Source organism: Ptychodera flava, assembly GCF_041260155.1.
Source record: "Ptychodera flava strain L36383 chromosome 23 unlocalized genomic scaffold, AS_Pfla_20210202 Scaffold_23__1_contigs__length_28996876_pilon, whole genome shotgun sequence".
Classification (NCBI taxonomy): domain Eukaryota; kingdom Metazoa; phylum Hemichordata; class Enteropneusta; family Ptychoderidae; genus Ptychodera; species Ptychodera flava.
Window position 1 is genome coordinate 7,301,209 of NW_027248277.1, and position 27,643 is coordinate 7,328,851.

At 35.7% G+C, this 27,643-nt stretch overlaps 1 protein-coding gene across 1 annotated transcript; it reads left to right on the forward strand.

Moving 5' to 3' along the window:
* The first annotated feature begins 15,574 nt into the window (after positions 1-15,574).
* LOC139123725 (carbohydrate sulfotransferase 10-like) lies at positions 15,575-26,229 on the forward strand. Its single transcript, XM_070689879.1, has 3 exons — positions 15,575-15,665; positions 21,503-21,618; positions 25,783-26,229. The coding sequence occupies exons 1-3, from the start codon at positions 15,575-15,577 to the stop codon at positions 26,227-26,229; spliced, it is 654 nt and encodes a 217-aa protein (XP_070545980.1).
* Positions 26,230-27,643: the final 1,414 nt, after the last annotated feature.

Here is a 27,643-nt window from a genome sequence, read left to right on the forward strand (position 1 = left end):
AGCAGTATTGTTGTTCAGAGCTTTATAGATGATGATGAGGATCTTATATATACTGGATCACGGGTAACCGTTGCAATTCCCTGAGAATTCAGTGGAGTGATGTGGTCAGACTTCCGTTGTGAGTCACAATTCTGGCTGAGGAATTCTGGGCACGCTGAAGTGCAAGTATGGAAGTCGACGATGGGTCATACAGGAGTAATTACACTTATCTATTTTCGGTGACATAGAAGAAACTTTATTTTGAACTTTATTTTGAATAAAAGTAGCTTTATTTTGAACTTACCAGCAATGGTATGGAAATTTAAAACCGCACACTCTACAGAGGGAATAAAAGATTGATACAGGGCAAGTACGAGGACTTATCCCGAAGGACGAATATAATCTTATATCATCTGTGTTTTGTAAACATTAATTGTGTTGATGATGAATAGCTCACTCAATATTACGGAAGAAACAAATATTTTCAACATCATAAACCGTAAACAAAGTTATGATTATCTGTCTTCAGGGGACATCTGAGCAAATGAGTGGTCGTGTAAGTGATGTATCACGTTACGATCGATGCGTTTTCTCATTTGACTTTAATTTCTTTCAAACTTGATTAAGGAAGCGAATCATTGTATTTAGGAAGCGAATGTGAAGTCTACAAAGAGACCGGCGCGCTGTGCTGGTAAAGTGGACAGAGGGAGCAAAGGAAATAGCAAATTTAATCTCGGAAGAATTACATAAGAAGGGCATTGTTAGGACGGATGTAATCCGTACAGGCTTTCAGATGAAACTACGAATGGCACAGCTTTGAATATTTAAGACATTAGCATACATACCATTTCTAGTTTTTCAGGAGTAAAGCCAGCATAATATGTCAAAATTTCATTTGAAAACCTGAAGAAAGATTTCAGTGAGTGTGACTTATGAAGATATGATTGCTAAAGTTGGCAGTTCGCTTCAGTGTTTGATAAGGTTCAGGTTACAAATCACAGCTAGATAGATAACTTATATCAAAATATTGGAACAAGTTAGAAGAAGCTTATAATTTTAAAACGAGGGTTATTTTAATCAAGTTAAGTTAGTACAGGCCTCGGGGACATATATTTGAACTCTCAATACTGTCCTTGTGTATCACTTGTGAGAGCTCATTTTAAAGGTCTTTGAGTGAGAAAACATTCACCGTCTTGAATTCTCGAGAGTCGAAATTTATTTTACCATAGGGTTAACACAGGGATGGCAGCAATTTTTTAATTTCAAAATAAGTAAGTATTAGGTACATTGTTCTCTAGTTCCAAACTTTTCACGGTTACGGCTTATTTTTGTTTTTGATTTGGTAAGGGAATGGTTGAAAGCTGGAGCAAAAGTTAAAAAGTCTTTCACTTTCGAAGCGTACACTACATTAAACTTAAGGAAAAGAGAAAATATACACAATGCAAAGTGAATACGGAGTTCCTGAGAATAAAATTTAATAATCTGTGGTTCAACTGTTTTCATAAAAGTTATTTTAAGCAGACGGAGAATGTTTGATAAAAATAATCATCTAGTCTAAATTTTTCTTAAACTTTACAATGACATAATTGAAAATGACTGACATACACATCTGTGATCAACATATACCTAACTTTCCACTAAATGAGTAAAAATAACTCGGTAGCTAGGGGCTATTGATGCACGTGAAGCGTCATCTACGATCTGTGAAAAGTTTGGTTTACTACTAATTTGGCAGAAAATATTTGTGACGAAATTGTTATAAAATTTAAAATCTAAGTTAAAAATATAGAGCAATACATATCAAAATGATTCATTTATTTCTTCAATTTATAATACAAGTATTAAGCTGTAAACTCAGAACCATTTCTCTCTCGAAGTACGATTCAACGTACATGGCCAAAAATTATCACTCGATAGATGTGCATTAAATTTTGCTCATATTACGTACTAAGCAAAAAGGAGTAGCACCTCAGTGAAAAAAACTTTCTGAGGTGCTTATGGGTATCCATCATAGCACAAAATTAAGAAATGAGTATAACTAAAGATTTCAATCGCCTAACCAACAAACTGACACAGAGTGATACCAATAGTTTATCAAACACATTGCGATATCAACGAGCATATCACACTTGGAAATAAAAGTTCCCATGACGCAGTGAGATGTATTTTCTAAACATTCTCAAGTGATTCAAAAAAAAAACCAAATAAACAAACAAACAAACTTCGTTGTTCTTGACGAAATCGTACAGAGTGGTCATTCGTAAGACAAAATTGGGTACCATAGAAAAACACTTTGATGAATACACAGTGATAACAAAAGTTCAAAATTTTCAGAACTAAAAGGAACACAGCTTCGAAAGGTGCTATGCAACATATCTTAGAACAATTGCTAAGAAAATGGTCTTCCTTGACTACTACAAAGTAATAATATGAAGTGGTAAGACATTTATTATACGTATACAGAAATCAATGACACTGACGTCAAGCTTTTTTGTTTTATTCCATTTTACTCTATAAATGAGGAAATTTCCACTCCTCCAAATACTCTCAAAATATTTGGTTTGTCAATTATACGTGCAAGAGTCATACACAATATCTGAGTAAATTTTGACATGTGCACGTGTGTCCCATCTTATAAAGGTAGATAAATGATACTTCAGTATGGAAGATTCCTTTTATTTATGATACAAGACAATTGTTTTGTCCTGCAAGGAACACATAAAAGACATTGTCGATATTACATGGTTTGACAAATGAACATTTTTGAATTGTGTTCGATGTTAAACAGATAATAATAGGAAAATTACATATATACATTTATTTGAGTAGCTTAATTATTATAATGTTCACAACTAAATTCCGCTGTCCGTATTTTGGTTCAGAAAATATTTCTGGATATGTTAAATTTGTACAGACGCACGCAACGTTAAACAAAGGAAAATTCTTGAACTACATCCTTTGCGAACTTCTTTATTATAGATTTTTTTTTACTTTCAGTGTGCAAGATTGTCACGAGCTCTACAGTTTCAACATTGGGAACTGTGACTACTCTGCTTGCTAATGCTATGTGTGTCGCTGCAAGAATCTCTCTGGATTCCGAAAAATACATCTTGGTCATCATCTGGCGTATCTTCGGTAGCTGTTAGTATCTTTGCATAAGCCATAATATTGCTACTAATATCTGTTTTGATTTTCAAATGACTTGCTGCTTCATAAAGCTTTTTAATACCGCTCCCATTTATATTCAACTTGTTAGATCTCACTTTCAATATTCTTAACTTTTTCATATGGGGTAATGCTTTGCTGATACTTTTTGCGTCGGCGTTTCCCATCCTGTTGTTACTCAGATTAAGCTCTTCTAGCATGCTGAGATACTTCGCCTTGTCACAAAGAACAGCTACATCTGTTTTATCTATCTCATTGTTACTGAGATCAAGGTATTTAAGGACACTTAAATGCTTTATGATTTTAGCAAATTGCTTTAAACCAAAACCTCCAATTTTGTTATTACTGGCATCAAAACGCTCCAGCCATTTTATTTCTTCCATCTCTAAGCAAAGAGCCCCGAAACCCTTATCCCCTATGAAATTCGAACTGATGTCGAGATGCTTAAGTGATGTACAGTGTTTAATCGCTTTGCCAAACAGATTTATGCCTTTCTCCGTTATTCGATTTCCACCTAGGTTTAAGTATTCCAGCTTGTTAAAGTTCTCAAGTATGTCACTTAAGAAATTTAAACCTTTATCCTCTATGTTATTTTGACGAAGCATTAATTGAGTCAGATTCTTACAGCATTTCAACCCTTGACATAAAGTCTCTAGACCTTTACTTCCGATGTTGTTATGACTTATATCAACATATTCCAAGTCTTTCATGTGTCCAATACCATTGCCCAGCTTTTCTGCACCGCCCTCGCGAATTTCATTGTTATTAAGGCAAAGTTTTATTGCTTTGCTTAGATATTCCATCTGTTCACTTAATCTCCCAATACCGACATATTTAATATTATTGTGACTTAGGTCAAGGACTTCTAAGCTTTTCATAAATTTAAAGCTACAACTTAAACATGCTGCACCCAAACTGCCGATTTTATTGTGGCTCATATATAAGTGTCGTATCTGAGTCATTTTCACCATCACTTCGCCAACACACTTTAAACCACTATCGCCAATTTTGTTATGACTGAGATCGAGATGACTAAGGCTTGTCATGTTTTCAATTCCTTCACTAAAACTCTTGGCACCGACATCCCCAATATCATTGTCACTAAGATCGAGGAATCTCAACTTAGTCATCGCCTTCATTCCTTTACTTAAAATCTCTGCATCAGCATCATCAATTCTGTTTCGTCTACAATACAATCTCTCCAAAGAAACAAGTAGCGCCATCCAGCACTAAGATTCCGTAAATATTCAGAGCCCTCTGCTTTTATACAGCCACTCATATTTAGACTTTCTAATTTGCTGAAGAGAGATATTTTTGTTAATAGATTCTTCGCGATATAATCATGTACAGCTGACGCATCAACCTTCGTTACACAGGCCATGTCTCTCTGCAATTGCTCGATGGCACTAACAGTTTTTAGATTGGACAATTTAGATTCAAGGTCAGTGACCTGGTTAACGATCTGTTCATTACCTAGCAGGCCTTCTTCAATGCCATTATTTTCCAACAGAATTTCGACTTCCTCAGCCAATGGGCGGAGAGCTATACAGCCAATAGCCCCTAGGTTGTTTTGTCTTATGTCTATTTCCTGAAGTGCTGGATAATATTTCATCGATTCAAGCAGCGTAGTGACAAAGCTAGTTATTAATCTGTTACGGGGAATTCCCAACTTTCTTATTTTGAATACTGTATTTCTTTTTGATTGAATTTTTAAAAATTCTGTGATAAACGTTGCGTTGAATCCTTCCAAACACAGAACTTTCATAAATTTTAGTGTTGATAATGCATGTATCAGTATTTCAATTACATCGCTATCCCATTTGACATTAGTCAACGTGCCTTCAGTTGCCTGAATTATAATGTTTTCTAGTCTCACCCGTTCATTGTTTGTACCCATTACGTGTTTATGTTGGATAAATATCTCGTGATATATGATCAACTTAGCTACTATTTTGAGCTCTGACAAGCTGTTCACCTTAAACTCAAATGCAGGCTGGGTATTGGCTATAAAGTCAACAATGAGAGCTTTGAAGTCATCTGATACTCCATCTTCAGTTGCGAGCATTAAGGCATGAATGACCCTTGACATGGTATACACAGGTGACATATCTAGAAGTGGTAAAGAAGAGTTGTTATACATAATTAGCGCTAGGAGAGATAAAAAGATTGCGAATCAGCATTTCATCTGAACACCATTATAACTAATTTTGGATAATTGGATAGTGAAGTAATGCCGGTTTAATCTGCAAAAAGTTAATCTGCTTTTCTTTTTAAGTTATATATTTGTTGTATAATCATAATTTGTAATACTGCAACACTCAGCTATAAAGGGCCCCTAACACTTTTTGAGAAATATCAACAATATGAAAATCCAATTCTTCCAACTTGTCCCAATCGTGTTTCCGGTAAATGGCTGAATTCTTATGTGTATTAACGCATGAAGACACGCTACAAGACCATCATTGAAACTGTTGTTAATATACGAGTTTCCTTATGCGTGAAGTTAGATTTAGATTTGTTGAACGACAGATATAACTAAAGGCTTGTCGATTCTATCATTAGAAATTTGAGTTGAACCTCTTCTTGTAAAATATCGATACACGTAAATATGGATATGTGAGATGCTTTTAAACCAAAGCCTTTTGCTCAAAGGATTATCCAATAACCGAATTAAAAACATTATGCTTACCGTTAAGAATTTCTTTGACAATTTCATACTCCTTCTTGTCGATTTTCAGTCTAATTCTGACGGTACACTCAGCTTCTTCTGCTAGTGATCTCATCTTCGGCGCAATTAAAATACCACTCAAGACTTTCTCCACGCTTTCTGCTTCGTAGTTCAGCCAGAAATAATCATATCCGTTTCTGAAAGAAAACTCAACATGAACTGCAAAGAGCCTTCAACAATGTCATCTAACCTTGCCTTAAAGTTATCAAAGGCTTCATATAACTCTTTCACTAAATCTGGACTATTTCTAGCTTTGATTTTCTTTTTCTGAAGCTCATAAACTTCGTTAAGTTTAGATATTAACATTTCTTTCTTTTTAATATTGAACTGCTGCTGGTCGTTTTCCTTTTGCAGTTCAAGTTGTTGTTTTTCTTCATCCAGCAGTTGAGCATTCTCCATCTTCATTTCTTTTCTTTCAACTCAAGACATGCGACACATTTCACAGCTGCGAAAAAAAGTGCAGCGAAGTAAGTCATTGAAAATAAAAACGCACTATAGAGAGCATAGATTTTCTCTCGAGAAAATGTATGGAAAGAAGATGACACTCATTTTACGTCTTAGAAAATATGCATTCGATTTACAGTGATATGATTTAAACGCAGCACTTATTAAGTTTCGCAATGGCAGTTTGCCTGTACGTTTCTCCTTGGAAGTTTACATGATAAAATAAACGTATATATATCGTTAAACTGATCATGATCACATTGTCTACCAACATGAAGAGAAAGTCAGCAACAATGAGCTTATCGATCTGATAGGTTATTCGTTGTATGTATGTATGTATGTATGTATGTATGTATGTATGTATGTATGTATGTTGTGTGTGTGTGTGTGTGTGTGTGTGTGTGTGTGTGTATGTATGTATGTATGTATGTATGTATGTATGTATGTATGTATGTATGTATGTATGTATGTATGTATGTATGTATGTAAGTGTGCGCGCGCATGCATGCATGTATGCATGGGTCTCTCAATCTTTTTTGAAGAGGGAAACTAAAAAAGGAAAAGACATTTTTGGTTGACATTGTCTCTTATATGTTCATAAGGGAGGTGTCGGATTCATACGAACTAGATGTGGCCTCAAACACGGGTTATATTAATTTGTAGCCATATTCCAATTAAATGGACAAGTACGCAAAGATACTTCGTTCTTCTTTAAGGTATGTCGGAATTAGCTCAGACATGTCCCTCTTTATGTACTGATTAGTTTGTCATAGTTGTCATCTATACAATCAGAAGTAATATCAAAAGCAACATCGACGGGCTGATTTGAAACTCAAACAACCAAAAACTGCATTCGCTGTAACGATTACTCACACGGTCGCTTTCTTTCTCTCACTTTTACTGTCCCAGCCAGGGAAATAGGTGGCTCTGGAATCAATGCAGGGAACGTAAAATACCCAGGGTTACAATACATATCAATGCAAAACCTCTGAGAATCAATTATGAATAATTAAAATACAGAAAATAATGTAGAGCACCATTTATCCCTATTTATCGTCTACCATGACTATTAATGATTAAAATCTTACTTATTTTCTGTCGCATGAGGTTGCCTTAGGTATCACAAATATGATGATGTGATACTACACATTTCATTAGTTATACATACTTAGGTAATGCATCAACCAGAATTTCGTAGACGATTTCTTTTTCTTGAAAAAAAAATCAATTGTGACTCAGGTTGTTCCGCAGCTTTAGATTAGAATGGAGCAGATACAATTTATTCTGTCCAATATATGCATTTGATATGGGTTACAGTATCGCGCAATTTTATAGATCCTTACCTTTCCCTTGTAATGCAGAAGACCGAAGATGCTTGATGAAACAGGATTTGAAATTCTCATGAGTTGCAGTAATTTCTGAGTTACTCTGCAATTTGCTCTTCAGAACTGAGATCGCTTGGCTGGCTTCCACACTTTTGAGCAACATTTTGTTAATTTGCTTTGATAAGTCCACCATCAACCGATGGGTCATACAAAAAATATTCTGCATCAGCCTTGAAATATTCCTCTAGGAATTCTGCAGTTGCTGTACGCTTTGGCACCAACACGGGCAGTCCAGCAGCTATTGCCTGCAATGCTTCCATACTGAATGGTTCATCGGGTGGTATTACGAGGACATTACTTTGCTGTAGGTCTGTAGTAGCATGTTGGTGAGAGCTATTGAGGGAGTGAGCGTTTGGTTCTATGAAGGAACAGTTTAGGTTATTTTTCAGAAAGTTTTTAGTGTCAGTGGGATCAGCTTGTGTTGACATACGAACAAACCACTTCGGGATATCCCCATGTACACTTTCCAATGCAACCGCTGATTGACCTACTGCGGCAGATAGAATTTTGTACTTGTCGCATTTTACATCTTTATCTGTAATTAATGATAATATTTGCTTTACGCCATCTTTTTCGGAGAGCTGCTGATCAACATTCAGGTCAAAGAATTCCTTCTCGGGTCTTGGAAGATATAGTGAATGGTTTATGTGAATCTCATTTCCTCTGTAGATTAAGTTGTATTCCTTGAATACAGTTGGTCCGACAGAGAAAACTGCTTCTGCTGCTTCAGCAAATTTAAGGTATTTCTGTCTCAAATCTGCCGATGGAGTGCCGTGGTTTATCAACACAATATCTGCATCTTTGAAAAAGCGATCTTTTAAGACAGCCGATATCAGAAACACTGTAGATGACTGAATATGCTCAACAATATTTTCAACGTTTTGTAATTCTAACAGAGTTGTAAAGAACGTTTCAGGTGACAGAATCCAGTCCGACGTTGGTTTGTCATCTTTGAATATGTCAAGCACATGCTTATTAAAACACGGTTGTATCAGTTCAACTCCACAGTCAGCAGCATCTTTCTTTTCTTCTTCAGTTGCCTTCAAAACAACACAGCAGATCTTCTTTTGTCTGTTTTGTGCTGCAAGGCTTGCAAGTTGACAGTTGAGAGATGACACTGTGTCTCCAACACGGGACCACCTTTCAGCCAGGAATATGGATGTCATTTTAACTTTTAGCTGGTAAGAGAAAATGGTGAAATGGCAATAATTAAGACTCTATTCAATTGATGTACTCGACCAGTTAGTAAATTATTTTATTCACAATACTCCTCGCAGTAGTTGGTTTTATGTAAGGAGAAAAACTACATTGAAGTAGAAAGATGAAATATAATCAGAAGATAAATTTGAGTGCTGCTTATGCACAATCGACCAAGACTGACTGGCTAGTTTTTTGTATACACTTTCTTGGTCTTCGTGTCGTGGAACAAAACCCTCTTCAAAATTGTCTGCGAATGATCTATCTCTCTCTCCGGCCGCCTTTACGCTTACAAAAGTTTGACCTACATTATATTCAAATTAGGGTGATGGCAATGAATGTAGAACATATACCACCCTTTGTTCATTAGTTCACAAACTTATTGATCTTAGGAAGGACGGGCGATAAAATTCAAACTGATATGTGCAAATTACTATACGTTGATTCGTTGACAGAAATTTTACGGGATAATCAACACTAATTGAAGAAGCGAAACCTCGACTACTTATGATAACCAAGAATCACGCCAAAATAAAAGCTCTGACGTCATGTCTTTTTTAAGCTTAGGGAAGCGAAAACAATGCCTCAACTACAGCATTACAAACACAAATTTTAAACTGCCGAGATAACCTTAGGAATATTTTGCATTATCCATATTTTTTCTAGTATTCAAAGGAGTTGACAGTGTGGTACTTTTTTCCCATTGCAATCTCTGTACTAGCTAAATTTGAAAAACAACATACCAGGAATCAGCAGGTATTTTAGCTAGTCTTATACAGTAGGCATGGTTATAAAAGTTCTATACCCGTATCAACACCTAACGTAGCAATGATTTTTCTGGGAGACTACAAATCTGTTGGAATGTTAATTGAATACTGTTAGCACGTACAGGACATACATTTAAAAAAAAGGAAATAAACTCACCTTTCTAAAGCAGAAAAGAAGAAAATACTGCAAACTCGACCGTTGAAAGCCCCTTGAAACAAAATTAGTGATACATTAACCAGGCTTTTGGCCACGCCATCAACGTTTGTTTGTTTTGTTTTTTTAATCTGACTTCTTCGTTTCGATAATGCTCGACTGTACTTCAATGTAAAATGTAAATCCCCATGCTAGATACCCGTCGTCTGATAATTTGAAAATATTCGATACTGTTTCGACATTTGGGAAATCAGAGACTAAAGATTTCCTGCCAGAACTGTTGTGAACAACCTGGCAACTGTGTTTAAATCTATTATACTAGTGTCTAAAAACGTTCCACAAAGCAACCTTGGAACCTTTTGTCTTATGTATACACACATCACAAATTGCCATGCATTTTAAGATTTCGTAAAAACAGCTATAGCTAATGATATAGGTGATACGCATTAACACCGCCTTTTAGGCACGGTCGGGTACAAAAGAAAGGAACGTGTTTCTCAACATGTGATAAATTTCGGCCGATTATACTATTACTCTCGTTACAAATGTGTTGAAAATAGCAGTAGTTGGCACCTACAGCTAGAAATGTAAATTTGGACCTCCGAATGGTTGTGAGATTGTTGATAATTTGCCAAGATGTACTAGCAGCTTTGTATTGCAACGTTTTAGTCCTGAGATTAGTTTTGACGCTTGAAATAGTAGACAGTCTTTTTTGTGATTTTGAATGAGAGCAGGGTGTGCGACGGTATTAGGCAACGGATTAAGTCCCTGTATATTCTTACTAAGTAACGAGTATTGACACCTCTTAGGTTAGTAGTAGTAGTCAAATTAATCGGAAACATTTATGTTGGTAGCAGCCGTGACACAAAAATCAAACGAGCGAGCGTGACTAACGTGCCGTCATGTAGACTATGAAAAGATCGAAGGTCACGCATTATTTTTTGCAGACACAACATATTGTAACCTACCTGTAAACATTTTGAACATTTTAAACACGTGACAAAGGCCTCACTTTCTGACTGGTGACGAGTAGCAATATCAAGTCTCCGATGAGAAGATGGTCGGCATGCCTTTTGCATAACTACATAGTTCCATTTGATTAACTGCTGTTAGATTTTTGTGCCGCATGCAGGTCGTCTGTCCGAATATGGTACCTGGTGTGCTATCACTTGAGGAGAATGATAGTGTGAGCTCTACGAATGTTTATCTTTGCTGTTGTATTGTGGTCGTGGAACTGGGTCGTTAGTTAACCTTATTGTCTTATCCTTCTGAACTCTACATGGATACAATAGAACGATCTCCTCAAAATCAAAAGTTTTTCATATATCTCGTAAAATAGGCAAACAAATAGAAATTAATAGTTAAAATCTTGATTAAATTTATTGATCTTAAAGCACCTATTCATCAAGTCATGCGAGCGCAGACGGACATAGAGTTACTTGGCAAATTTTGAATAATTCAGATGGAGAATAATTGCGTTGAAGTCAATAAAGTCGACGTGCTTTTCTTCAATTATAGACTCCCTCATTCTTTGTAGGCGTCAACATCATTTTCCATTTATTAAGCCGGTGGTGTCGTTACTGCTTTAAAAGGAACAACTGAAGTAAAGGCTGTTTGAAATCTAAGATTCCTCATTTGTTGCTGTGAAGGAAAATTTTACATCGCAGAAAATGGATATTGAAAGGTACGTGATTGTCCGACTTGCTACAAAGGTTTTAAACGTTGTAATATTTAGAAATCACAGAATCAAAATTCGAGCGACGATAAAATTAATCTGAAATATATTTTTAAGGATTAACCCGTATAGTGCGTTTCAGCAAGCAGTTGTTCGATGCTACCTTTTTACGACGTGCGTATTAGCATTCTGTAGTGGTTATAGAGATACCGATAGCAACTTTTAGAGCTGTCAATCCTCCGTTTTTAAGTTGTTGCAACTTTTTTTCTGTTGATTTTTAACCCAATGTCATTTGTAAATGTATTAGCGAACATTGTGGCTCTGTTACAATCAAAGCCAACTCTAGTTAATGGCTGGGAGTAAACCCCTGGGATCAAGTGTGTTCACTTTTAATATTTGTAAGAGGGTTGACGAGGGACAACAGCCTTGAGGTTTGTTTGTAATCTAGTAAGTAAATTTTCCTTGCAAGACAATCTGCCTTGATCAATTATATCAATCAAAGAGCACCACAAACCATTATTCTGAAAGACTAAATATTTTCCTGAAAAGTGAAAAATTGAGCATCATGATGGCAAGTAACCTCAAATATTCTATTTTAGTAGTACAAGCCAAGAGCTAGAATTTGAAAAATTTATAACAATTGACAACACTAGACAATACTTCTTCCCAAAGCAGCACTGAAGCTGAACTCAAGCAAAATATTCGCAAAGTTTTGACGGGAGATTCGCAAACTTAAAAGATGACCATAGGAAGTAAATTAAACTTTATGAATAAAGCCTACACATTACGACGTAAAGAACGATCATCATTATCAGCATTATCGTCATATTATTGGTGGTGATGGTGTAGTTGTCGCTGCTGTTCTTGTTGTTGCCTGTGAAATGTATTGCTGGTTTATTTATTGTTGTCGTTGTAGTCGTTGTCGTTGCTTTGTTAATAACTTTTGTGGTAACCATTATTGTTCATGTTGTTGTTGATATTGTTATTTCACGACTGTTATTGTTGCTGTATGTCACTGAATATTGCCACACTTGCATAAAAGATGCAGATCTTGTGTCGGTCACAACACAAAGCAATAGTATAAAAAGTGACGTCAACTTCTCTGCTTGGTCTGTTGATATTTCTCTGAATGTACATTTATAAACGAGTTTCATGTTTCACATTTTGAACAATGGTTGTATTTATGCACAAACTATTGACAATTCTTCAGCATGCAGTAAACTCTAATCCACTCCTTGTGTACAGTATCACGAATTGGCATATAAATTTATATGTCGTCGACCATTATGTTTGGTAAAGATATTATTGACGATGCTATGAATTCTTTTAAATGTGAACCACAGAACACACTTCTGAAGCCAATTACTTACTTACACGCTTTTCTTCATTCATTCTTTCTTTCTTTCTTTCTTTCTTTTTTTTTCTTTCTTTCTCTTCTTCTTTCTTTCTTTCTTTCTTTCTTTCTTTCTTTCTTTCTTTCTTTCTTTCTTTCTTTCTTTCTGTTTCTTCCTTTCTTTCTTTCTTTCTTCAACAGTAATTTAATCCACGAAAAGCAAAATTGATTTCATTTGCAAATCATCGAAAAACTCAATGCTGAAAACGAGATCTCTTTCCCTTCTACTCTATCTGTAACAAACGTCGGAGACAATTTTCTGGACCACCCTTTCAAAATGTGTAATGCGAGGTAAACCGTAGATAAAAAATTTCATTGCTATCTATTTACCAAGCACCTTGTTGGCTCTTAAGAGAGACGCAAGGCAACCGACCGGGTTAGCAAAGTATAAAATGTTTATAAAAAACGACGAAGTATCATGTCCAATGAGCAAATCTTTTCTGCAATGAAAGTCTGCGTTTGTCAAAAATAATCTAAAACGTATAACATACCTAGAGAGTAAGACAGATATTTTAATTTATTTTACATTTTTTGACGATATGCAAATAATATTTTGACGTACAAATGCCAAATACTAAATATTTTAGACAGTGTTCGATAGATTTTTTATGAATTGAAAGGGCTATGTTATGATTAACAAAATGCTCATTATACCGGATGAATTCGTCTACTTAAGATGTTACGCAATCAGTTACAAATTCTTTGCATTGATATTTGACGCTCTAGGCCATGTTCACGAGGATTCTGATTTTTCCATGCTGCAGTAAAATACTTTGTTCTCACATGAAAATTATTCACCCAACATAGAATTACACTAACTAGCCTGCAAAATATTCAATTCGATTTTTCTGTGACCTTTAGGTAACCAGTGCAAACGCTATATCATTGAACATTTTCGCGATTATTTGTGATCCAACAACAAGGGATAACAAATACGATGGTGTAATAAATTAGCTTTTGTAAATTTCTGGAATTTGAAAGAATCCACAGTCGTTTGTGTCATCGTCGACACGAGCCAGCCGTTAAATGAAATTACATTGGTATCAGGTGGACTGGATACACAACAAATTCTAAAAGAGAACAGCTGTTCTCCCAATGGATATAGAATACTTATGAATGGTGCGATTAGAGAAGACCTTTCCGTATCACAATTCGCCGTTCCGTTTGCGAATATTGAATAAGATAATGTGCTTCCCTGCATATCGTTTCACACTCATTAATTTTTTAGTGATTTTGCCTTAAATGGCATATCACTTTTGCCGCAAATAATTCAACTGCCAACGTCCACTATGTGCTTCATAGCTATAAGCAAGGTTGTAAGGGTCATAGTGGATATCGTGCGTACAGTAACTATGAAACGTTGTACACATTTTTTAATCTTAATACTGTGTTCTAAAGGTAGTTTGTCTGAAAAGGAAAGTCTTATGATAATTGCCAGCTCTTAAGCAAAGGAGCACTATGGTTTTACATTTTCCAGTATTTTCGCTATTTCCGTATAAACAATCGCTTCTCTTTAGGGATATTATGTATTTACCTTCTCAACGGGGCTTAGACTGGCACGTGCTTAAAGGCACGTGAGCTGCAACTGTTGACATTATTTTCATTAATTCATATTTAGATTAAAATTAGTTCATATAAATTTTCCTGCTCAAAGATGTTTACTCAAGTATAATAATCGACTGACTAGGACTGCTTTGGAAGGTTTCTTAGTGAGTCAAATAATAAACGAGTGCCACACCCAAATATGGCCACCTCCATACAACTACATGATAAACAGCGTAAATGTTGCATGTAAACATTTGAATCTGTACAAATACAACATGCTGCAACCAACTTAAAGAAGTGGAAAAGGAATCACTCCGCTTTGACAAAAAATTCTCTGTTTTCGCCTAATATACCAACATTTTGAACTTTTGAAATTCAAAATGAACAAAATTCTGTTGCCTTTTCTGGCCTATTCTGCCACAAACAAATGTTGTTGAGGTATAGTTAATGACTATATCGTTCAATTTGTAGATTACAATGAACATCTAATGGTTCGACAAATTTCGCAGAGTTGCAGCCTATGGGCCTTTAATATATTTTTATTTGTTCGAAAATAACTTTCGTTTTTGATACACTAATATTTCGTTTCTCTAGCTATATTTAGTTTCTAACCTCTCCATAGTACAATCACTGTTTACCTAGTACTCGTCGAAGATGATTTTTGGACGCTTTGCTGAGTCGGGACCGAGGAAATGGAGTGTAGTTGAAGATAGAGTCCCTTCCCGGGATGAGATATTAACCACATCACTAAGGTGATCTTGTTCCGATGACCCTGATTTGCCAGCTGGTATTCTCCACCTTTTGCATAAACATTCAATTCAATGCATTATATATTGCTATGCTGTGATTGGTCTTTGCTTTAATGTATTCATGTCAGGTGTCGTGCTATTGTTTTTTGTATGCCTTAAGTTTCTTTCCGTGACGTATTCCAGGTATTTTTGCACACCCTCTCCTCAGTTTTTTTAGTTGCTGACGAATGGCTGTTTTACTCTTTCGAATTATTTTTATCCACTCCTTGCTCGGCTTTCATATATTTACTATATCATTTTGTAAACACGACATTTCTGATGCACTGCCATATGTTGCATTTAGGGTGGTCAGACGGGAATCATATCGATTGTGGGAATATTTAAAGTTAGAGGATGGCTGCTGTTCTCAAGTACATTGCACAACTGATCGTGTGTTTGTTGGTTTGTTTTATGATGTGGCAAGTGTATCAACGAGACTTTCAAGGTAGGAAAACTGACAATGTCTGATTTTACAATTTAAACCTTCTCACTTATATCAATTGCATCGAGTTGGAACATACTCTTGACATGAGAGAGAGAGAGAGAGAGAGAGAGAGAGAGAGAGAGAGAGAGAGAGAGAGAGTTACAACCATGCCTTCTGTTCTACCATGTGTGTTATCTTTAATGGGTTGTAAAATACTTTTGTTATTCGTCTCTGTTATCAAAATGCTGCTCAAGCGTTGCTCGAACACACACGTTCAACCATTTTCTTTCCAAATTAAGGGGAAAATATCGGGGTCACCGAGAAAATTTTACTAGAGAAACAACCAAATATTTAACAACATTTTAAATACAAAACGGAGAAATAAATCCCAGATGTTCACAAAACTACGCCGGTGGAAAATTTATATGCCGCCGCAAAATGAGCCACCATAAATTCAGACAAAAAGAATAGTGTAAAAGTTTGAGAATTCAACAATCTATCCCGAGGCGCATCATATCTTATGGGAAGGAAGAAGTAAAATTTATTTTTTCCATGAAAAATGGCCATGAAGTTTCCTATCCCACTAACAGTAAAAAGGAAAGTGATGTACATGTTATATTGGACTTATCGTGTACATACTTTCATCCAAAGCTTAGACATGAACGAGATGTACATTTTTCTTCGCGAAGCCATGTCATTTTGACTAAATTTCGAATAATGTCCAAAATTGACAGAATTCATTCATTATCGACGCAACTATTCAGAATTCATCTTAAGTCTATGTGTATATTTTGGAATCTTGTCTCTCCTAGACCTAAAATGCGATACTATATGCCATAGCAAGCTCATAGTCAATATAATTAAGCTCTATAAAACGTACGAACTGTACTTTTCAGGATTAGGATTATGTACGACATAGCACAGCAGCTGTAAGGCGGTGTTCAGTTACAACGGCCGACGCGGGGCCGGCAAAATGAACTTATTTCACGTAAAATCTCACTGAACATTTATGAGTATCTATCCCGTCAAAAAGCAGTTACAGTGTTCAAAAATATTCTGCGAAATAAAAATGATTCGCGGCATGATTCTATTCTCTGAATTCATTGAACTTTAAATCGGAATAAAAGTATAATTAATTATCTGCCACATGAACATCTTGTCTTCTTGTAAATGGAGCTCACTGGTGGCAATGAACAATTCCTATTACTTACATATTAGAGATATAGCAATTTGTCATTGAAAATATTTACCAGTTACGTGTAGACTACCATGAAAAATAAAATAATACTCTTAGGTGTAATACCGTCCACATCTGAACCTTCTAACAGCCATTTTAAATCGAGTACATTAATATCAATCGCCAAAAACCTATAAAAGCACAGATTTAATTAGCTTAACATTGTAAAAAAAAATTATTCATAGTTTCTCATACACTCCAACGTATAGTGAATCAACATTTTAATGAAGTTCCAAAATCAATTTTTTGCACACACACACTCACTTGTAACCACCCAAGTATAATCGATTAATTTAAAATGAATTATCAAACGTCTATAAATACACGGATTCAACTGGTTTTGTATTGGAAAAGAAATTATTCATAGTTTCCTGATAGACTACCATATATAGTGAATTTACATTTCGGTGAAATTCCAAAATCTACTTTCTTGCACGCACATCCCCTTTTAGCCACACTAGACTAGTCAAGGACATTGAAATGAATAATCAAACGTACAAATACACAGATTCAGCTAGTTTTGTATTGAAAAAATATTCATAGTTTCCATATATTTTACCATACATAGTGAGTCAACATTTTCGGTGAAATTCCAAAATCAAATTTTCTGCACACATATCCACTTGTAACCACCCTTGTCTAATTAAGTAAATGCATATCAGTAACGTACCATCCACAAATGCACAGATATTGTTATTTTTATATTAAAAACATGTTTATAGATTTATCATAGACTACCTTGTATAGTGAATCAACAGTATCAGTGAAATTCCAAAATCAAATTTATTGAACGCATATACACTTGTAACCACCCTATTCTAATTAAGTACAAATATGTCCATTATCCAACTCCTTTATATGCACAAGTATAGCGAGCTTGGTATTAAAAAAATAACAAAAATTGAAATTACAAAACTAAATATCTTGTACACAAAATATACATTTGTGACCATCATATTCTAATCAAGTACAATTATGTTGATTAGCCAACGTCGATATATGCACAAGTATAGCAAGTTTTTCACTTGAAAAAATATTCAGTTTTCTATCATACACTCCAATTAATGCATAGTGGCTGAACATTTTCGGTGAAACTCAAAAATCATTTTTACATATACATCTATTCCAATCAAGCACATTTATGTCAATTATCAAACTTCTACAGATGCAAAGATATCGCTAGTTTTGTGTTGAAATAGTAGTACATAATATTCTCCTAGACTACCATATATAGTGAATCAACATTATTAATATATAATAAACCCAAACACCAAATTGTTTTACTCACACGCACTCTTAGCTTAAACTGCAAGCAAATTACATCTACAGAAATCATCAAATATATGTGAATGTACGGATATAGGTTTTGTGCCCAATAGACCCCCATATCTAATGACTTGATACATTAGGAAGATACACTATATCAGTCACAGTTTACCTTCTAACATGGTGACCCTCAATCAAAGGCATGCATCAAATTTTATTGCCCTTCAAAAACGCTTGCGCAAAAAAATTGCGACCCACCTGTAATTTATGTCGAATCCCTTTGAGGAGGATTCCAAAATTATAGCAAGTCAGAAGGGGACACTTGAACGTTAACATCTCGTGAGTTTCTTAGGAGACGGGTCATTTGAAAATATCTAAGATTTTTTAAAATATTCTATCGCCCCTCCATCGAATGGTGTTTGTGCGTTCAGCTTTACTCAAGCAATGGAGGGGTGTCACGAAATTTTGTCATTTTAAAAGGGGGGCCATCACTACTTTGGTGCAATGGATAGAGGGGTTTCACTTATTTTGACTGATGCACAGGAAGAATTTTCCGAGCCAAGGTGTGTGTCGGGGGTTACAACGTGTAACAGTGGCGCAATATCGTGGCAGTGGAGTGGCGTGGTCCTTTTGTTATCGTATCTTCACGGTGTACCTTCACTCTAAGAGCTGCAAAACTAATGTCGTGAAACATTATTGTTGAAGCCCCTCTTTCACAAGTGCATATAGGGTAAATATATTCTCTGATTAGATCACGGAAAAGTTCACTATTATCACCAGGAACTGGACAGATATGAGTCATGTTAATTCTTCTCTTTCGATCAGTGATACTTGCAGTTGCCCTTGCATCTACTACTACCGATCTTATCTCTTTATACCGAACAATTTATTAAAATGATTTCGTCAATTACTGACACACCGTTCGCTGTAAGCAGCTAACATTACCAGAAGAGTTAATCTTGTCGAAAGGTTACGTGAATAATTCAACATAATTTGATATAATTATCCTGATCGAAGGGTAAAACGTCAATACTTCATCATAACATAAAGCGAGCGGTCTTGTGTTGCACTAGTTTGACATTTGCACGAAACATAAAATTTACAAAAGAAGTTTTAGGGTCATAAAACATTCAAGAAAAACCGTAATTGTATAGTTCCGAAATGACAATTAGTGTAGGCCTCATTTCTACGTGGATGGATAACAAGTGTGGACTTTGGGACTTAAATAGTCGAAAATATTATGTGTCGCAACGCAATATTTTCATTTTCGATCAAAAATGGCGAGCTGGGTGTTTTACCACATAACATGCAGTTTTAATAGTTTGCTAGTATCCGTTTCACTCAATTGACATCGTTGTGGACTGACCAGGAGGGAGTGCAGAGAAATACTTAGAAGAGCCAAGTGTAGAATTTGGGAGTAAGTGAGATAATTTGCTTGCCTTCCTGCCAGCCTGGTCCAACGTATTCTTTGAAGTTTTATCACCCTCGTTCACGCTGAAAATTCATACACGTAGTGGCTATCCGGTTCTCGGGGCCTCAACCGGATAGCTCTCACGTCAAAATTTGTTTGGGCAAAAGTTGGAGTGACATGAGAAGAAATTGATATATGGAATGGTGCAATTTGACAGGTGATTCAAGTTATTTTGCACTCAGTAAAACTGTTTGAACATGGCACTGAGCACTGATATTTTATTACATTTTTTGGATGACCAGTGTTTGAGTCACAATATTCTACAACCAAACAATGATTGTAATAAGACAGTTCCCAGTTTGCCAGAGATTGAAGACTAAAGAATATGCAGGAATGAATCATTGTGTCATTTGCAAAATATTTTATTTCTGTAAACGATGTCAGAGTACCAATGGTCATTTCAGTGTTTTTAAGCCATTCACTATCTGTTTGCAACCTCGCCAGCCGTGCACTTTTCCAGCTGCCCGCTTCAAACGAAAAGCCTGTATTAACTGTCAAATGTGTAATTTTTAAACTAAAGTCAGTTAAAATATATGTCTGTGATAATAAAGGATGAATTCACAATAGATAAGTTTTTTCCTAGATCTTGTTAACAATTTTGAAATTTATGTGTGCAATGGTGTAGTCTAGTGAAGTCTGAGAAATGTTTTCAATTGAAGTAAAACTGTTAGAACACTCAAATGGGAGAGCACGAAAGGGGATTTCTCCTCTCGCATCGAAAAGTTTGAGAAATTGATGTGTGCAACTTGGCAAACTGAGAGGTGTTTTAATCTATTTAGCGCCAAAAATTTAGAAACCCTCTTCATTCTCTCCACATTTTGAGCAACCACCCTTGTAGCTTTTAACTTTTTGAGTGACCCCCAACAGATTTCCCCCGACCCCAGGCCATAGATAACGACGGCTCCCTGGGCCAGATAAGTATTTTCCTACTCCAAGAGCTTTAAAATGAATCCTAACGTATGGTATGTAAGAAAAGACACACCAAGAGCGCTGTGAAATGAGCCCAAAAAGTGGTAGATTGGAAAAGAATTGTATAAATTTGAGCGTCCAAATGTGTGTTCCCGAGGCTCATTCTACCCTAATGTGTCGTCTGTACCTACATGGTCAAGAGCACACCCTACACATTAAGAACAAAGTCGCAGTACATCTACCCTTCCCCTTCCTCGGCTTTTAAAGAGCCAGTAGCTGTTACTTTGATGAATATTGCATCAGTTTCGTTTCAATGTCAGCGACAGTTTCGTCTTGCATTCTGTAAAGCACAGCTTGTCGAGATAGCGTCTATACACGTAAAATGCATTGTTATTATTGTTGACATTTAAATTTCAGCCCGTCACCTTCTCAACCGACAATGCAACCTACACGTGTATAGGCCAAGCTCATAAGCTGAATAATGTGTATTTAAATATGCTTTAGAGAGTTTAACAAGAATCTATGGTTGTCATAACCAACAAAAAGTGATAGGAATCACTAATGGTTATCGCTGCCATGCCATCATAACATTTGTCTGTCTTAGAAAAATGGTTGAGAAATAAATAATGGAGGTTCTTTGAAACGTGCAGCAAATTATTAATATGGTATTAAGGCTCCTTTCATTGGATTTTTAGTTATAAACATGGAATGGGTGGAATTTATTTGTTTTAAAAATTACTGATAAAATTTTGACTCGCAGTAGCAGTCCATTGATGTTGAATGAAACGCCATTCAACCGAGCTAAACTGAACGCAATATGGAACTTTGCTTATCGAGGTCGGGGAGGGTGATATCGTGAAAAATAAACAAAAGAAAAATAATTAATTAATCGATCGATCAATCAATAAATATACGAATAATTCAAAAGATCGTAGCCTGTAAAACTAAAAGCTTTACATCATTGTTGTTGTGCAGGTCAGTTCAAGCCATATGTCCCGCCATATAGGAAACATCAAGTCAAAGAGGAAGAAGTTCCTTCGAAGAGCAGACAACAAAATGATCATGAAGATATAAAACCAATCAAAAGAAAGGTATGTTCTCTTTAATTTTAATATAGAAATGTCATAGAAATGTTTGCGAAAACATACATAGGCTTACGCTTATTTGCCGCAATTTTTCACATACAAAGTTTATTCCCCTCCTACTTCATTTCACGTCAACAATTTTCAGCCATGTTTAGCAATGAGTTCACTTATTAGATTGTGTTTGTGTACGATATACTATAGCAAGTATGTATGCGGGAGGGCTTATTAAACGTTACAGCGTGTGGAGGGGTCGTGCACAAACGAAGTGCAACAACTTTTTCAACAACTCCTTTTAAGGGTGGAGATTCCTGACTGCTAATGTCTTCGCTACTTGAACAGGTGACGTATTTTGTCCGTTCAAACCAGATAGAGCATTTACTTATAATACGTAGGTTTCGAGTTACCGTAATACCATGCGGTATGGAAGTCAAAAATACGATATTTAATACAGTATTGGCATAACACTAGACGGATACCATAATTATTCACACAAGAAAATGAGCGTGGTCAATTCTAAAAGTTGTTCTGTTTTAAGGGATGGAGTTTTTGGATTGTTTTGAATTTAGGAAATCATATATAGTGCACTGTTGATTTTTAGGCACATAATTTGAGTATGATTATGTTGTACAATTTCATCGTGAAACAAAAGCAACACGTATCGTCTCCAACATGCGTGATGCTGGCGACAACTTCGATTAAAACCCTTTATTGATTTACGGTATGGCATACGTACATGCCAAATAAAATTGTAGGAAATCCAGGAAATAATATGACAAAACCAGTTGCCGAGCATAGCGACATAATTATGATTCTATTCTTAACCAGCTACAAAATCATCAAGTTCTGAACTAATGAGACCAAGGTTTAAAAATATTCAGATTATGAACAATCGTATCTATTCAACCTTATTTGCGTATCTTATAAATTATAGTTTTGCCCGGTCAGTAGGAACTGATAATGGAAAGGTTTCACTAGCATTCGCGTCATATCATTATATCATTAACACACGTGCTCTGTAAAAATACCGATTAGTGGTGTCATCACTGGTTTGTTAGGGTATTAGGCATCTCTAGCATCATCGTGAGGTAGCAGCTTGTCCATATTACTGTGTATCAATTTAGGGTTAAAATAATTCTCGTTTTTGTCATATATGTAATTTCAAATTATATTCACACCCGTGCATTGTGTAATTCGGAAGTTTAATTTTATTAATGAGGAAATTTAATTTTTATGACTGTCTCGTGCAATTTGTTTATGTCACCATAAGATGCTACGTTCTACAAAACATCAAATTAGTGAAACTGTAAGCGTAACATCGACAATATTCACCGTAATTCGGCATGTCTAACTGTGTTGTATGTATTTTGTTATATTCACTTAAAAGGTCAGTACACTACCTCCTGATAATTTATTTTCACATTTTTTTTTATTTTGTATGCCAATGTCAAGTGTTTTTTTTCTACTTTCCTAAATATGTTAAAAAATCCTGTATTTTTAGGCTGTCCATGCGGTAAACTGCACTGTTATTGTGTCCATTTGAATTCTAGTCGGGACAAGAATCCACATGTATACAACAACGAAGCAGTTTTATTCTCATATGAGCATGCGCGAATAGGGCAGCTGGGTGGTAGTTTTTGTCTTAGCATGTAGAAATGTCAATCTTTAGAATGATCTCCAAATCGTTCAAAACGCATATAATGCGGGCTGGGAATTGGAATTCATTTGGTTGTGAACTATTGCAGCAGTGTTAGTAGCATTTATATCGGACATTCGGGTACTTCTGTTAATTAATTACAGCCCGGAGAGAGTTTTCTTTGCTGGAATGGTGATAATAGGGGACACATACACGGGACATGTTTTTATTCTGTATGTAAAATTGTTTGAACATAATGTTTTGGTTATGAATATCAACGAAAGTGTTAGTGTTGGTGTTTAGTCATGACAAGGTTTTTTTGTAAAACAATCTGTAAAGTAATCTTATATTTGAGAGGATCAAAGTTATGTCTACTAAGTGTAAAAGTCACGTGTGTGATTTTGGCTTGTTTTACTGCATATCCTTCTTCACCATGCGACGGATATACTGTCAAACGTCTTCTTAGCTAGCATGCCTGTTTAAAGAAGAGTTAATATCGAGTCAAGGGTTGGTTTACTTACCTTGAACTTAATTTAAACATTTCTCTATATTAACAGTGGTCAGAGTGTCTTGTTAGCTAAATTGAGAATCCTCTAAGCCCACTGAAATTCTCATTTAGCTAAAACATGCCCGTAGCTTATATATTACATAAATTAAAAACGTTTTACAGAACCACGGTACTTGGACTAGTCCATATATGGCGCCTACGCATTAGCGATATACAGTGCTAATATGGCCTGAAGTGGTCATAACCAAGTTGTATGTCCTTCGCTATGGTGGTTTGTTGCTATCATTATCACACTGCCATCTTTGATGTGATTTAGACTGAAATGTCGAGTAGCACTTGTATATTACAACCATGAAGTATCGTACTAACAGTTGACCGATATTCTTCAGAGCAAATTCGCTGCTGCAGATGACATCAAAAGTACCAAAAATTAGAACACGCCATTTGAAAAAAGTGAATGATATTTTTACTATAAATTTCAGTACATGGATCTGTAAGAACTCCTAAACGAGCTCACAAAATTTAATTGTAATAAAGTATAAACTTAATACAAACTTAAGTATATTTAGGGTAATTTGGACAGGTTCCAACTCCCAGTTCTCACTCGGATACATCGAGAATAGAACAGAGTTGTTTTTTGCGTCTAGACCTATTACAGTTCTATTTATTTTTGCAACCAATATACTGGTATAATATATTCTTCTTCTTTGTGTTTGTTATGTTTGTCAAGGGAACGTTTAGTAATCACACGCGGACTTGGACCAGGAAATTCAAGTCAAACATGCTCTTTAAAATGTAGCAAACCCTATCTTAATCTATAAAATGTTACTCTACCCATGTCACATTTTCTAGAACTTGCCATTATGTTCCGGGACCTTTTTCATCTAAATATACAGGTATACATTCTGCATAATATGCTACACATCAAAGGCCCTAGGGCAATGCATTCCCCAGCCCACCCCCTACGAAGTCTCCAAACCTAAAATTTCTTGTTCTTCTGCAAATCAAATTCAGTAGGTTTAAAATTGTCAACATCGCCTCAATACGTGTAATTCGAAATATCATTGTTAGCCATAGAATTTGGCCATGAATTCATTGTGAATAGCAAGATGACATAATAAATATATTGCGCTGTAGATACACAGTTTTGCCCTGTATAAAGGCATATTTGGGGGAGGGAGAAACAGTAAAAATATACCCATATAATTGACCAAAAGTAATAAAACATATCGACCATTAAAGCTGTTGTCCAATTAAAGCCACAAATACTATGAATCATTTTAGATTCCCCGCTATTCTAAAAATATAATCAAATGACAGAGGGGATAAAGATTACAATAACAAAATGTCAGCCATCGCGTGTTGTGGATTGAAGCAAATTGCATCATGCTTGTTTCTTGGAGGACAATGACGTGTTTGAGCACGAAGTACTGCATTTTTTTACTTTTCCTTTTGGGTGCCATTTTACGAGTGCAGCATCCGTTTATTATTTAACCTGTTAAAATGTGTAGGCATTGGCAAATCGGCGAGCAGTGATACTTTATTGCTTCGATAAAAGTTTCTGTGCGACGATTGATAGTGAGCGCACGAGCGTGAGTGCTTCTGAGCTCCACAATGTGTGGAGGTGTCACTGTAATAACTACTATAAGTTCGGTTATCGAACCACTCGCTTTGATTTGGCCGAGCGGTTCTATATGCTACCTCTCTGCTAGATGACCGGATGCCGTATGTCGTGAGTACGAGTCCGATTGAAAACAGCGTATAATCTATACACGTCATTCAGTTAGCACATTTGCACGAACCAACTTTGGTTTGAAAATAAAATAATGAAAATACTGCATGGAATTCGCAGCAACTGTGGCTTTAAGAAAAAATGCTAGGGTCGCCTCGTTACCAATTACATTGTGTATGTGTACGTTAATAAAATCAGTTTTGGCTTTTTGTATGGTTTGTCTTTAACATAAACATGTCACACTTTCATTGACACATTGTATTGTGTTTACTTTTCCAACTATCCACTCTTTCCCAGATAATGCAAAATCACACTGCCAGGACACTGACACACTCGGAGATAAAACGGATCGAAGATGAGCAGGTTCGACGCAAGTCACTGTTAGCAAAGGTCTGTGACGAGGCCAAGCGGAATAGAACTGTATTCAGATGCACGGGTAAATTGATTAATGTTCGTGAAAACAGGTTTATGTACTGCAACACACCAAAAGTCGGTTCTACTTCCTGGATGAGAGTTATATGTGTTCTGACAGGGAGGGCGAAATCTGTTGAGGAACTTCTAAAACCCAAGGGGCATATTGATGTTCACAAGGTTCCAGCGTTGAAGAGAGATGAGAAATATCATTATCCATCCTACTTCTCGTTCATGTTCGTACGTCATCCATTCGCAAGACTTCTGTCTGCTTACAGAAGTAAGTTTGAAAATGTAGACGCCAGCAATCTGTACCTCAAACAAAAAGAATAGACATTATCAAACGATATCGCAAAAATCCAACCAATCACAGTCTAGAAGCGGGTGATGACGTGACCTGGGAAGAATTTGTGCGATCTGTCATCGATGACAATCCAAAATCCTTCAACCCACACTACATTGCACAGCACCTATACTGCGGGCCATGCCTTTTCCCCTTCGATTTCATAGGAAAACTTGAAGATGTGGCCAAGGAGAGTAAGTACGTGTTAAACAGAGTCAATGCCCCCGACGACATTGTTTATCCTCTACAACCGAAGAAACAAACAGCTCAAATCTAGAAAATCTTCATTCCTACTTCAGTCGACTGACCAAAGACCAGATGGAAAATCTCTACAACATTTATGAACTTGATTTTAAGCTTTTCGGTTACAAATATCCTTATTAGATGGGTAATATCTTAGTGACAATACTTCACATCTTAAAGACTTGAAAATTTCAAAACGATTTGAACTGTAAACCAACCCACTTCTCATGCAGATTTAGCCTCTTCATAACATTTTTCTGAAAGAAAGCGGAAAATTGGTTATTTTGAGGGATTGAAACACTTTGCGTTTAATGTATGAATGGCGACGGTCGATATCAACTACACGCCTTGCTGACATCAATGTTGTGCAAGGCTTAAAGCTTAGCTAAAGTTATTCAGCACGTTGATAGTACAAATAAATTTTTAGTTAAGTAATGCTACACTTTGCATAGTGTTTACACTTCATTACGCATGCGTCCCCCGCATTTTGGGACGTCAATAACTTCCTTCTTTGGCGTGATCAAGGGACATTACGAAGCACCATTCCTTGGGTATATTTAAGCCCACATATGCTTTTGCCGTGAATATTAAAAAACAGAATAATTTGATTACATAAAGCAGGGCATCCTTCAAGTAAAAATTACAATAGTCTCGTTACAAAAATGGATAATATATATATATATATATATATATATATATATATATATATATATATATATATATATATATATATATTATATATGTATATATATATATATATACACACACACAGTAAAATGAATAATGGCCCAATCTAAGAGACCGCCACATCAGCTCCATCGGCTCCGTTGGGTAGAGCAACTGAAATGTATTTAGGGGTTGTGGGTTTGAGTCCCGCATGGGACACTGTTCATTCGTCAATATATATATATATATATATATATATATAATATATATATATATATATATATATATATAATATATATATATATATATATATATATATATATATATATATATAACAAAAATACTTCAAGTACAAAGAAATGGTATCTGTTACTCAATTTTCATGCATCCTGCAATCATTAGACAGATGAAGTCAAAGTAATACTAGCTCAACGCTCTTATATATGTATGATCGGGACGTACCATTCTATTTATAGGTGGTTTTACATAGATTTT